This window comes from Lutra lutra, chromosome 8, assembly GCF_902655055.1.
Source record: "Lutra lutra chromosome 8, mLutLut1.2, whole genome shotgun sequence".
NCBI classification, from domain to species: Eukaryota; Metazoa; Chordata; class Mammalia; order Carnivora; family Mustelidae; genus Lutra; species Lutra lutra.
This window is the reverse complement of record NC_062285.1, coordinates 54,878,137-54,892,040: the sequence shown is the minus strand read 5'-3', so window position 1 is coordinate 54,892,040 and position 13,904 is coordinate 54,878,137. Positions and strand designations below refer to the sequence as shown.

At 53.1% G+C, this 13,904-nt stretch overlaps 1 protein-coding gene and 1 long non-coding RNA gene across 3 annotated transcripts; one reads left to right on the top strand and one right to left on the bottom strand.

Annotated features, from left to right (window-relative positions):
• Window positions 1–377: 377 nt before the first annotated feature.
• LOC125107659 (uncharacterized) lies at window positions 378–2,634 on the bottom strand. Its single transcript, XR_007129619.1, has 2 exons — window positions 2,400–2,634; window positions 378–584 (listed from the first exon to the last, which is right to left on the bottom strand). It is a non-coding gene; the product is annotated as an uncharacterized LOC125107659 (long non-coding RNA).
• A 7,001-nt stretch (window positions 2,635–9,635) lies between these two features.
• On the top strand, window positions 9,636–13,000 carry HOXC11 (homeobox C11). 2 transcript variants are annotated; one of them, XM_047739393.1, is made up of 2 exons: window positions 9,636–10,509; window positions 11,739–13,000. In XM_047739393.1, exons 1-2 carry the CDS (start codon window positions 9,824–9,826, stop codon window positions 12,151–12,153), a joined length of 1,101 nt encoding a protein of 366 aa, XP_047595349.1. In that variant the 5' UTR covers window positions 9,636–9,823; the 3' UTR covers window positions 12,154–13,000. The 2 variants fall into 2 exon arrangements, with proteins under 2 accessions (XP_047595349.1, XP_047595350.1); XM_047739394.1 differs by having other exon boundaries at window positions 9,641–10,505; window positions 11,739–12,116.
• The last annotated feature ends 904 nt before the right edge of the window (window positions 13,001–13,904 follow it).

Here is a 13,904-nt window from a genome sequence, read left to right as displayed (position 1 = left end):
TGTCCAAAGGAATCAATTAATTAGTGCCTCGCCAGTCCCAGAGCCGGCCGCTGCTTGGCTAAGCGGGAGCGGCTGAGATAGATGCGCGTGGCCAGATCGCTGGTCTTGTTAACAAGCCTCATCATAAAGATGGAGATGATAAGGAGAGCGAGGAAGCCCTGGCGGCCACGAGGGGGGGCTTCGAGGGCCAGCCCACAGCGTGTGGGGCAGCGGCAGCCGGGAGTCGGAGCCGGAATTCGGCTCTGGCATCGCTCCTCGCTCGCGTTTATCCAGTCTTCTCCCCTTCTGGGGCGTTCATGCTGGAACTCGGATAATTCCCTCCCCTCTCCGCTCCTCTGAATTTTCCCTTTTCTTCATCGAGCCCCAAATTTAAAAAAAAAATTGTAAATAAAAATGTATAAACCTCTGTCTGTGAGTGCCTGTCTTGCTCTCTGCCACATTTGCTTGTTCTGAGACCTGCTGCCTCCTCCTTTCTCTGCATTACTCCGCATCGTTCCTTTTCATCTCTGTCTGGAGCTCTCTTCCCTCTCTGGCTTCATGGTTGCTTTTTCTACTGGGTTGGTGCTGGCTCAGGCCCCAGTGAGCTTGTAAAAAAATAATAATAATACAAATAACCCTTGGTTATCTTGCGGCAGAGTGAACACCCCCTGATAAGCCAGACCCCATGGAAAAAAAACAAAAAACAAACAAAAAAAAACCTTGAATGTAATTGCTGGTTTGGGTTGCAACACTTAATTCTGTTTATTCTCACCAATGTGCATACTTAACGAAGAGATATTGATATTAAAGGGCAGGGGGAATTAATTTTACTTTTATAGTCATCTATTAAGAGCACAAGATGATCTGAGTCTCCTTTAAAGGGACCAAAAAGCGGGGAGGGAGAGAGAAAGAAAGGGAGGGGGAAGGGAGAAATATGACTGAAGGCGAACAAAGATCTTTGCCTGAAGAAACAATGTAACACTAGACAGAACTATAAAGTCTGGGAATGTAACAACGCAGGACCCTGTCAACTTCCCCCATTTGGAATCCTGTCCCCTGCACTTCCTGCTGAAATCCCAATCCCAACTACACAGCAGTATTCAAGGAAAAATTCATGCAATTATCTGGATAATTGTAGGGAGAGGGAGAGAGAAAGCATTTCCTTTTTATTGTCTGATCCTCTCTGGTGTCAGTGCAAGGAGAGGGGTGGCTATATGGGATATGGAGGAAAAGGAGGTAGTAGGGTCTCCCAATGTCACTCTGTGACCTACAAGATGGCTACTCCTGAGCCAAGAAGGTCCTAGGCAGGAGCTCAGATATTCTTAAGAGATTTTGAAAACCTCGGTGATCCAGTTTCATTTTCCAAAATATTTGTTTGGTTTTACTTTGTCTGTATAGACCTGCCTCATCTAGTATTGTAATTATCACAAGTAAGCGAATAATAGATAATTATAGGGGTGTCGATAATATCATTTATTTTACAGCTGTGCAAGATATGATTAGTTAATGTCGGAGGCTCTGTTGGAACCTGGCAGGCAGCAAAAGACAAAGTAGAGAGAGAGTCCTGATTGTCTTTCTCTTTCCTATTTTATGTGTGTGTGAATCTCCAGAAATCCCCAATTCTCTAAATTCCCTCCCCAGATGTCTTAAGGGAAATCTCTACAATTTTAGGGGTTGGGAGCTCAGAGAAGGGCAAACAACAATTTGGTACTTAAATCTCCCCCCTTAGTCTCAGGACCAGTAGTCTCTGTTCTCCCCATGTCCCCCCACAGTGAAAGACTTCAACCTTATTTCAAGACTCCTAAGGTCACAGAGACTTGGCAATTTAGGCCAGTGAGAAGAAGGCAGGGTCTTACCAAAACCAAGTTCATTGTCATCCCCAAGTGGGCCCTAGGTTCTCAGTGAAGCCCCCTTTGATCCCAGTTTGGCCTTCCTTCTTGGACCTCTTCCCTAGGGACACCTGGATGGGGGTAGAGGTCAGGCTGGGATGGGGATGGGTAAAAAAACTGAAAATATGCTTTCTTGTTTCTGGGATTCGGAAGACCAGAAGCCGGAAGCCTGGGGGGAGGGGAGAGGAAAGAGGGAGGGAGAGCCAGGCAAGAGAGAATCAAGAGAAATCATGAAACAGGAAGACAAGAATAAAAGGAACAAGTGAAAGAAAAGGGGCAGGAGGAGAAACCACAATAAATAAAGGAAGGAAATAAAAAGGAAAAGGTAGAAAGGAAATAAAAAGACAGAAGGAAAAAAAAGGAGGGGCATTTTAAAAGGAAAGAAAGATTTGAAAGCAAAAGAGAGGAAGGAGGGAGACAGAGGCTAGGGTCCCGCTGGCCGCACGATCTGCCAGGCAGCCTGTAGCAGTCTGGGTGGGCGGGGGGGGGGGGGGGCGCCATGACAAAGTGAAGGTCAAGTTAGCATCGTACCTTATAAGGAAGGCTTCGGTCCTCCATTTCAGCCTTTCTGCCAGGACATGGCTGTAGCATTTCTAGTCTTGTAAACACTGGATTCTTTGGGGCCTTAAAAAAAAAAATAAAGACCCCCTTCCTTCCTTTATTGGGGGTGAGCTCCGCCGGCTGGGGGAAGCAGTGGACAGAGAAGTCAACTAATGAAGACTCTGGGAAACTTTTCTCTCCTTTTCTCTCTCTCTCTGGCTCCGCTCCCGCCAGCTGGGACTCCCTCCCTCCCTCCCTCCTACTCTCCCTCCCTCCCTCCCTCCCTCTCACCCTCCTCTTCCCAACCCAACGCCTCTTTTGCTCTCTCTATCTCTTGGTCTTCCGTGTCTCTCATCACAGTCTGGGCTCCGTCTCTCCACACTCCCCTCCCCTACTGCAGACTTCTAAATCCGTTCCACTCCACCAGGAAAAGGAGCAGGACTTAAGAAATGGAAAGAAAATTAGCCATCACAAAGAAAAGTTCATTTACAGCCTAAATGTCTAATAAGATTTCCTTCTGAAAACAAGGCGGTGTACTCGGTAAGGAGGAGGAGAAGTGAGGCAGCGCCAGTGGGGAGGGCTGACGAGGTAGGAGGCTTGGATTTATTTATTTCGCAGATCTAGAGGCGGAGAGAAAGGAGGAGAAGCAGGAAAGCGAGAGAGAAGCGCTTTAACCCGGCAACTAGCAAAGGAAGCTGCAGCGGGCGGGACTGGGAGTCAAGAGCGCGGGCCTAGGACCCGGACCTGCAGCCGCTCTCCTCGAGCACGGAGCGGGCTCAGCCTAGGCCTGAGGTGCGGAGAAGCGAGCATACCCCAAATCGGTTGGCCTGAGAAGTGTGGGAGACTCAAGGACGGAGGGAGGCAGGGAGAGACAGAGGAAGGCGGCGCCCCAACCGGCCAGCCAGAGGGAAAGTGAGTTCCGGACCCTGGGGGCAGTGGCGGTGACCCGGCTAGCTGCGGGCTGGGGGCAGCGGGCAGCTCAGCCGAAAGCCAAGGCGCCAGAGAAAGAAACCTAAAGTGGAATCTTAGATCTTTTCCCTGCAAGATGGCACTGTGGGGAGAGAGGGAGGGAGAGAGAGAATATAGCATAGGGGTGTCTGTGAAGGGTTCACCTCCTTTTTCCTGGCCCTGTCAGCGGATTTCCTCTTGCTCGGTGCCCATAGAGCCCTTTTTAGGCCTATCTGTTACTTTAAAATGGGAACTCTAAATGGCGAGGTAAGGGAGAAATGCTTGGAAAGCAATTCTGGGGACTTCTGGTTCAATGTGATACTCCTCAAAGGCCTAATTTTGTCACATCCGCCCTTCCCAACTGTAAACCAGCCTCTAGGATCAGTCCCCTCCCACTTTACCTACCTGGCTAAAGTGCCTAAGGGCTACTAGGGACCCAAAGTAGGACCTGACACCCAGGTGGGAGTAGCCGGGAGCACTGGGGGTGGTCAGTAGAGCTCCCAGGCCTCAGGGCCTAGAGCCCTCCCACCCTGCTTCCTGATAATGAAAAACAAAGAGGGAGGACTTGATTATTTCTGATGGTGTTAAAGGATCCAAGCTTAGATAAACAGCACCTGACCCCGAGATCTAAGGTGATAGGCGTCTCTCCCATAGACATTCAATCTGGGCAAATGTCCTACTGCTTGAGCTCCAGGGGCTGAAGAGGTGAGCAGGGTGAGGACATTTGCTACCAGAAAGCCCCAGGAGGGCACGACAGGCCCGCTTTCGTATTATCTCCAGTGGTGTGGAGAGTGTTTTAAAAGGTTGGAATGAACTGGGGAGGCCCTTTCTGATGTTCCTCTCAGCTCTGGGAAGGGGAGCCCCAGGAAGTGAGGGAGTTTATGAGCTGGGACATTTCCCCCTAATGTGGGAAAGACAGAGATAGCCAGACCTCATCCTGCAAAAATGTGTTTCATGCCTGTGACAGAAAATTGGTAGCTGCTTGGGAGATTTCCGGACTTTTAGGGAGTAGAGCAGGGCCAGACACTTGGGGGAAGGCAGAGGCTGAGGTGTGATTTAGGGTAAGTAGAGGAATCTGAGGGAGCAAGACTAGAAAGGTATCACCCAAATCCATTTTCTCAGAGAAGCCAAACACACACACACACACACACACACACACACACACACACACACACACTGGACTCCAATATTGAAAAACACCAGATGATCTCCTTCGAAGGGACATAAACAGGCCAAGCGGATGCAGGTTCATAAAACCTGCAAAAACCCAGACAGGAACACTTAAAATGCCCCCAGAAACAAAGCGCACCGTGACAAATTCTCACCCAACACACAAGTCCATGCACCAGAATGTTCCCAGGCACAAAGAGACCCTCCTCACCCTGGGCCTCCCCAACGGGACACTCAGGTGTACCTGCCCAGCTCCAGAAGCACACACAAATTTGTGCACTTTCCTAAACCTACCCACAGCAACCTTTGCGGGGGCAAGGGGCAAGCGCTGGTTGGCACACACACTCCCCGCACAGAGCCAGACCCATGTCCCCTGAGCCTCAGTAATGCAGGATCCATACCCGGAGATAAAAGTCTAGACAATAGACGGCTGTTATTGGCAACGGGGCTCTCCAAGTTTGGAGCCAGGCGATAAATCTCTGGTGAATCTTCCTGTAACTCAACTTCTGGCTGTAGAGACAAGAGAACCACGGAGACCGCAGAGAAAGAAGGAGCAAAACGGGAGAGACTTTGAAATCCTGAGCAGAAGGCGACTTCCCCGCTGGGGCAGGAGAGTGCAGGCGGCCACGCTCGCCTCACAAGGCACGTCCACACTGTGGAAGCTTTCGGATCAAGCTCCAGCACACAGGCGAGTCAGGTTTCCCGGCCCCCCGGAAATCGGGGCGAAGTGTACAGGCAGATGGCGGGGCCTGGAGGCTGGAACAGACCCACAGACCATTTTTGCTGCAAGCAAAGGGTTTTTTGTTTTTTTTTGTTTTTTTTTTTTTTTTTTTTTTTTTTTTTTTTTTGGTCGGTGGTGGTGATCAGAATCTTCCTGCTGCTATGTGTCACCTGAATGTTTTCACCCCAGTACCCCTCTTCTCCCTAGTGTTCTCTCTCTCTCTTTCTCTCTCTCCACCCCCCCTTTTCCTTTTTGGATTGATGGGCTGTTCCCTTTTGCATTTTCGACCCAGGCGTCTGATTACAAGTAAAGAGCCACTGAAGTTCATCTCATAAAAATGCCGTGAGCTCACTTTGATCTGCGCGGACTGGGTCCGAGCCTAACTAGGCGCTAAAGCCAGGGAATGGCGGCTCCGGCCAACCGGCCTCTGCTCGCTGGCGGTGGAGAGGACAGAGATCCGGGTGGCCCAACAGGGCAATCCCACCCAGAAAAGACATTTCTGTGGGGTTGCAACCGGGCTTGGACACCAAGGTCCAGTAGTAGCGCCTCCAATTCAGACTGCTTTTAAGACATTTCCTTCATTTTAGAGCATTTGGTGAGGGGCCCAGTGAAACTGGCTCATAAAATGGGACTTTTATGGGGAGAAATGGGGTCGCGTTCCTAGCCTCCTGGGACAATCCCTCAGCGGAGGAAGGTGGGTGGGGCTGCGGGGGCGGAGAAGCTGCCCTTCTCCATCCCCCTGTCACTTCCAGGGGCCCAGTGGCCGAGGAACCTCGGAGCAGCAGCATCTACCAGCTAGGGTGACCTGACTTGGGCCCTTGGGTTTGGGACGATGGCCAGGGCTGAGAAGAGGTGGGGGCCAATAACCAGTAGTCCCCCCCCCATTTCTGTGGCTGGGGGTGGGATGTGTCCTGGGTGCAGGGTAAACGGCTGACCTGAAAATCTCCAAGCACACTAGAGAGCTTATTAAACGTCTCGGATTGCTCTAAGGGGAGAGAAAGACGTACAAGAAGGTGTGAGCCGATTTCGAATGAGGGCTCATCCTTGCGGGCCAAGCCTCCAAGCACTGAGGTTGTTCACGGCCTATTGCTTATCTTTTACTGACCCCACACAGGACTGTACTTAGAGTACAAGCCCACCGGAGCTCTAACCGTCCCTCTTTCTCCGCTCTGGTTTTGTCCTCCCGGTGCCTGGTCTGTGGGATGGGTCCCTTTCCCTGGTTACCCCAATCTGCTTTCTAGAACCGGGAGGTGGACAAGCTGCAAAGCTAGCCAGCGCTGTGTGTGGGGTCTGCCGTGCGTGAGGGGATTCAGAATTCAGGAGATACTGCCCCCTTCTGAAGCCACCTCTAGTGTCTGTGTGTGGAAGGGAGTGTCACTGGAGTCTGTTTTGGTCCTGGCCAGAGTACCATATCAGCAGCCCGACCGCAGCTGCCTGGAAGCGGCCAGGCAGGCGGGCGGGCTGGAGGTGCTGTCTGAGGCCACCAAGAACCGGTGAGCTAGGCAGGATGGCCCTGCCCTGGAGGAATTCAGATGAAAGATGGGACTCCAGGATTGTGGAAGGGCCACAGGCACCCATGAGATGGGGAGGGGAAGCCACCTCCTGCCAGGGAGTGGGGCTTGCCAGGGCTCTTAGGAACTGATTTTGGACCACAGCTGAGTCTCCTATTGGGGGATGTACTGATGCCCCGGGGTGCACCCTGGGGTAAGTGACCCAGTCTATGCTTTGGAGTAGCCTTGGACCAAGGGGTGGGCAGGGAAGTGGCCAGCCCACACTGTGGGCATTTTTGCCCATCAGGGCCTTGCTAACCTCAGCGTCCAGGGCTTTCTTTCCTTGACCCCAGCAGCAATCTCCAGTTGCTGGAATTTTTAAACAGTTGTTGAAAAATTAACAGTCAGACCAAAACTAGGCAAAATAAATAAAGAAAGAAAGAACTTCATGTCTTTTAGGGGGAAGAATATTAATTCTCAGAAGCCTCTGTTAGGAGACCCTAGAGTTTCTGAACATCAACTTCTTTGACATTCTTTTTTGCCTTCTTTTTTGTTTCAAGGAAATAAAGCCGCCAGTGGCTCCTTGCAGCCGCCTGGCTCACTTTTATGGTGGCCCTGGAATAAACTTTGGTGGTCAAATTCAAGTGCTCAGGCCCACAGCTGGCTCCTCACAGGAAGCGTACCCCTCCCCACTGTCGGCACTGGCTGTACAGAATTTGCCTTAAGGGCTCAGGCCCCACAGTGCCCTGGAGACCAGGATAGAGAAAGAAGCAGGGCCCTGGGGGAACTGGGAAAAGCCAAAGCTGAGACTCTGAGCCTTTATCCCCACCTCTGCAAGGGATGGGGTGCCTCGCACTTCCCTCTTGCTGGTTCCTATCACTGTTTGGGGAACATTTTGCCTCCAATAAACTTGAGTTTAATGAGGTCAGCACGAACCCCATAAAAGCCATAGTCCTTAGTTCCCCATCATTATAATTAAAAACGCTAGCCCCAGGTCACCCTATAAAAAGAGGTAGAGGAAGGAGGAAAAGCAACAGATTTTTCTTCTTGCAGCTCCTAACTGATAGAGAAGTTCCACACTTTAGCAAAGCCCCGATCTAGTTCCTATTTGCCATCATTTAAGATCTGGCCAGGACTAAAGAAGGGTTCAGGAAATATTGCCCAACAAATAATAATGGGTAGAGGGGTGCTGAAGGTCTATCCTTGGGTATTCCAGAGCCTGCCCAAGAATGGGGCTGCCAATGCGGCTTCACTTCAGGTGATGCTCTAAAGGCTGAGCAAACTTGGGGATGCAGGAGGATTGAGAAGGAGTGGATTAAGGGAGTTGTATTTGGGGGACGCGATACGATTTTTTGTGCCTCCCCCGTCTGGTTTTGGGGCCTCAGTACCTCCCCTAGCTCTGCAAGGAAAATCAAATCCAAATAATATTTTTAAAGTAGAAATCAGTTTTAACCAAGAGTTAGGGGTAAAAAGAAGGTCTGGGTCATTCTGGCTTTCCCTGAGTCCTTTTGGGGCTTCAGTCTTCCCCTCCTACCTGAGCACATCATGACCTGGCAGCTCCTCCTTGGATCCAAGGTTGCTTTCTGCTTATGACGATTGCTCTGGCCCCCTGGATCCAGTCCGGAACCTTCCAATAAAGTGATTCTCACCTGCCTAAATGTGTCCCATAGTGCCCAGAGGGATGAAAGGCAAAGGAGGGCAAAACCACTGAGTCCACCTCTAGGGCCATAGTTATCTAGGAGGCTGGTGGACATGGTAGAGGTCAGGAAATGACTGAGAAATGGGAAAGAGGTACCAGGGACTGCCTACAGCCCCCTGGGAGCAGGGCTGGGGGCCTCCATTAGGGAGTGGCCCTTGGCCTTGCCCTGTACACCCGGGTTCCTCAGCTCCCTTCCATTCCCCTGCTAGTCTGTCCAGCAGACCCACTGCCCACCTCCCAGCCCCCAAATTATTCAAGGATATGAGCCCCAAACCCAGCACCCCCCTCATATTCTTCCTGAACTCTGACTCTGGGCTTCTTTTCAGCTCCCAAGCTGAGGCTGAACCCCCGACCCAAAGGACCACAGACAGAGAAAATACATAGCTCTCATTCCGATCTTTATCTTTGGGGTTTGAGATTTCAAAATCCACAGTGGATGTAGCTTTCTGCACATTGATTGACAATAAAGGCAGGCATGAAATATTCACCCAGGGCCACTCTCTCATACTAAATATTTAACACAACATTAGAGAAGGTTTTTCCCAGACTTCGCCAGGCACCGGCTGGGCGGCTGGCGCACTGCTTACCACTCGTTTATGACTAATCTGAGTCCCTAGCCGCAGGCAGCACAGCAAGCCAGACAAAGTTGGGACACTGGCTTGCTGCTGGGCTGCCTCACCTTTGGGAAACTTCACACACTCTTCTGAGGAGTCTCTCCAAAGGGGAAAGGGAGTCTTGACATACAGCCCGGCCAAGAAAAGAATGGACTTCTTCAAACTCTTGTAAACAGGCGCTGGCCCTCTGTGGGTTGGCAGGGTAAGAGATCTTGAGAGTTGGGGGGAAGGATTCACATCTCCCGCCGGAACCAGGCAGTGGGGAACTCAGTCTTCCTCCCCACCTCAGTCTTGGGCTCATCATGGGGAGGAGGGAAGACCCCCTATATGTGGGAACCCTCCTCCTACACCCAATCCTGTGGGGGGGGGGGGCAGCAGCAGCTAGAAAAAAAATACAGTTGCCCCCTCCCAGCCACCGCCCCCGCCCATCCCACCACCCACTCCACTCCAACCCTCTCTTTCCTTTGCTTGCTCTGTGGAATGGAGAGGAGGGGAGTGACGAGAGAAAAACGAATACAAATCTGCAATTGATTTTCATAATGTTTCTGCGGTGTTTGCAAACCAATCGCCTGAACGTCCCCATCTTACCTAAGAGAGAACCCCTCCTACGTCTGCGAAGTGCTCCGAACTGATATATGACAATATCTACTTTGGATCACGTGCTCGGGGAGAGAGACTAAGACGGATAACGCGTCATCTCGCCTTCCCAAATTTTCCCCCCTCGCTAGATCGGGTCCAAAACCTCCATCTGGAGCCGGCAGGAGAAGAGAACGATGTTTAACTCGGTCAACCTGGGCAACTTCTGCTCGCCGTCGCGCAAGGAGAGGGGCGCTGATTTCGGCGAGCGAGGGAGCTGCGCCTCCAACCTCTATCTACCCAGTTGCACTTACTACGTGCCCGAGTTCTCCACGGTCTCCTCCTTCCTGCCCCAGGCCCCCTCTCGTCAGATCTCCTATCCCTACTCAGCCCAAGTGCCCCCGGTCCGGGAAGTCTCATACGGCCTGGAGCCATCCGGCAAGTGGCACCACCGGAACAGCTACTCCTCCTGCTATGCAGCGGCCGACGAGCTTATGCACCGGGAGTGCCTGCCTCCTTCCACGGTCACCGAGATCCTCATGAAAAACGAAGGCTCCTACGGCAGCCACCACCACCCCAGCGCCCCGCACGCAGCCCCTGCCGGCTTCTACTCCTCAGTCAACAAGAACAGCGTCCTGCCTCAAGCCTTCGACCGTTTCTTCGACAACGCCTACTGCGGTGGCGGCGACGCGCCTACCGAGCCCCCCTGCCCAGGCAAGGGCGAGGCCAAGGGGGAGCCTGAGGCGACCCCGGCCTCGGGACTGGCGTCCCGGGCTGAGGCGGGGGCCGAGGCGGAGGCCGAGGAGGAAAACACGAATCCCAGCTCGTCCGGTTCAGCCCACTCCGCGGCCAAGGAGCCGGCCAAGGGAGCCGCCCCCAGTAGGTAGCCGCGGCCGGGATACTAGCGGGCAGCAAGGGAGGGAGCGGGAGAGGGAGGGCGAGAGCAGGGGGGAGGCGAGGGGAGCGGGGACGGCCTCGTGTTTTGGGTCAGTCCGATTTATGTGGAGTTTTATAAGCATTCAAAGGATTTTATTATAACCTACAAAGCCCTCTCTCCCAACGACTCGACTTTTTACGATGGAGAAGGGGTGGGGGGGGGAAGGGCTCTTTGGAAAAGCCGGGTGAACCCCCCCTCCCCGTTATCTCCCTCGGTCTGTGAAATTTTTAAAAGCGCCACCATTGCGAGCGATATTAACTTTGATCGTGAACTTAGAAGAGCATTTAAGGAAGGATGGGGAGCCGGGCTGCCGGGGGGTGGGACGTAGGGGAGGGGTGGAGGGGGAGTAAGGGGAGGGCGAGGGAAAGACAGGGAGAAACTCAGAGAGGGGGAGTGGTGGGGGAGAGGCAATGGAGCAGAACCTGAGACGGAGAGGCCGGCCAGGACTGCTCTGCTTCTTTTAAAAACTATTTTTGAAATGTTCAAACTATGTGTTCACGGGTCCTTGAGCAGAACCCCAGCAAGCCAGGGGTCATGGCGACAAAGGGTGGGGAGAGCCAGCTCAGGGCTCCACGCGGCTCCAGGCCCGGGTCTCACTGTCTCCCTGCGGTCCGCGGCCTCGGCGCCGGCCTAGCCCGGTAGCTTGGAAGGCGCGGCCGGCCGGGCGTCCCGGGGCGCCAGGGCCCCCGGAAGCGGCTCTCGGGTGTCTTTGGTGCTACTCGCTCGCTTCCTTCCCGTCTCCCCACTGCTCTCGCCCGCTCTCACTTCTTCATTCTTGTTCTCCGCGGTCCCCCAGATTTCTGGAGGAGGGGTGGGTGGGTGCTCGGAGCCACTGGGAGGGCAGTGCAGGAAGGGGCCGAGGACGGCGGCTGAGCCCGCGCGTCCCCGGGACGCACTTGGTCCACCAGACTACCTACTCCCCCAGACTCCACCAGCCGAGGGGAGGGGCGGCGACCCCGCGGTGGCCCGGGAGCGGCCGAGCCAGACCTGTCAGGGGGTCCCGGGCTTGCCCCAGCACTGCGGCCCGAGCGAGGAAAGCAGGCCGGCCTGGCGGGAGGGCTGCCTGGCGGTGGGGCTGGTGGAAGGGCCGCTGAGCGCTCAGCGGGCTGGGGTCGCCCGGGTCTCACGTGTCTCTCTCCCCTCTCCTCGCACTTGCCCCCTCCCCTCCCCTCCAGACGCCCCCCGCACCCGCAAGAAGCGCTGCCCTTATTCGAAATTCCAGATCCGGGAACTGGAGAGAGAGTTTTTCTTCAACGTGTATATCAACAAAGAGAAGCGGCTGCAGCTGTCCCGCATGCTGAACCTGACGGACCGACAAGTGAAAATTTGGTTTCAGAACAGAAGGATGAAAGAAAAAAAACTAAGCAGAGACCGGCTGCAGTATTTCTCCGGAAATCCTCTGCTGTAACTGCAGACCGGGCCCTTCACGGGGGTGGGGGGTGGAAGGGGAAAATTATTTTATTTTATTTTTATTTTTTATTTTCTAAACTCGCCTTCTTTCCGCGGGTGGAAAACTGGACTGTGGCCAGGGCTGGCCCCCACTGCCGATGCCCGCACTTCTTTCTGGAACCTCCTTCACCTTCCGTCTGACTCGCTGTGGGACAGGGACCGGGCCTGGAAAGAGGGTGAAGGGAAGTGTCTAACCCACAGCGAGTGGACTTCGTTGGCGCGGAGGCCAAGACTCTATTTAAAAGAAAACACACCTCGCGACAATGTCTTGCTGCTCCGATTGGGTGGGGGAGGGGCGAGAGTAGTGGGCGCCTGAGGGAACAATCCTTGAACTATAAGCCTTCCCTTGCCCCAGTGATAAGATCTGCTAAGACACCGTGTCTACGAGGGGAGACTTCTTGCTCTCCCCACCCCTACCCCACCTCGCCCCACTGCTAGGGGGCAGCTAAATGTGATCCTGCCTTGCTGTGAAATTTCTGTACCTTCGACCTGGTGTTAGGTGTGCAAAGTCCGTGTCCTACCTCCGTCTGCGCCCAGGCCCCGCCTGAGCCTAGTTGTTCTCCCCGTGACCGTGTAGAGCCCCTCTTTTGAAATTTCTTAACTGGTGCATTGAGGTTTCCTAACCTATTTCCCAGCCGTGCCCTACTCCATGGATTTATAGCTATAGTCTATGCAGTTGTTACCTCCCTTAAAAAAAAAAAAAGACAAAAAAAGAGATTAGGGTGGAGGAGGCAGGAGGGAGGTGAGATTGGACGCCTCCCCCATGCTGGGGCCTGAATTTTTGTAAATAAATTTCACTAGCGTTTCTTTTTACCCAGAGGGAATGGGGTGGGGGGGAGGACTCTCCTGGAATGAGATTCAAATCACCCATCTCTCTCCATGAGTGTGAGTGCGCGTGTACGTGTGCAATCCCCACCCGGCTCCCATCCCAGAGGGATTGCTGTGAATTTTTTTTTTGTGGCAAATAAAGATATTTCATTCTGTTCAATATTATGATTTTATTTGACCCTTTTATTAGCCCCTCTCCTCTTAAAATCCTCAGTGCTCCCAAGGCGGAGGAGGAGGCTGGAGGGTAGGGCCCAGCTGGTGAGGACAGGCAAGGGAAGGTGAGGTAGGCCTGGGCTAGTGGGCCTGCCGGCTCTCCCCGCTGGCAGGGGAAAGAGCGAGGCGGTAGCTTCCTCCTGCTCTCGAGCTGAGGACATTCCACCGCGACTCTTAAAGCTCTCCTTTCTCACGTGCAGTTCGAGCTGCGTCCAAACGCCCAGCACCGCTTTCCGTTTAAGTACACGTTTGTTGTGGAGTTAATTGTAACCATCATCGAATTTAAATTTATAGGAATTTTCTTGGCTCCACCGCCCTCCCGCCAGATGTCTCCGTCTGTCGCAGTTAAATGTGCAGGGTTGAGGGTAGGGCTTTCGGGGTTTTTTTTTTCCCCCTCTATGAGAAGGCTGTATTGGAATTTTTATATACAGTTTTGAAGGAGGGAGGGGGAGAGGAGGGGAAACTAGCCCCCTCCCTTTCCTCACCGAGGCTGGGCCCCTTCCCCTCAAGCACAAATGGCCAGGCTCCTCCAGACACAACAAGACCCTATATTGGGGCCACCCTGATGTTTGTACATTGGGTCTCCCAGAGTAGAAAGCCCCAGAGATTTGTTTTGTAAGGGGTGGGGATGCGGTGGGGCCCTGAGTAATGGGGTGATCCATGGGGACATTCGCCATACCCATCTATATTTCCTGCATGCTTTTTTTTTCCTCTGTAAAAAGATAACCATAGTCCTTTCAAACAAAAAGCAAGGGCGCTCTGGCAGTCTTGGTTCCAAATTCGTTATTTAGGGGCAAAGATTTGGAAACAGTCTCTCTTCTTTTCCCCCTTTGGAACTGTTCTTACAGAAA

Excerpts from the sequence above, each read along its gene's own strand:
- HOXC11 (XM_047739393.1), top strand. The coding sequence starts at position 9,824 with ATGTTTAACTCGGTCAACCTGGGCAACTTCTGCTCGCCGTCGCGCAAG. Across the intron at positions 10,510-11,738 it reads AAGGGAGCCGCCCCCAGTAG|ACGCCCCCCGCACCCGCAAG; the intron begins GTAGCCGCGGCC and ends CCTCCCCTCCAG.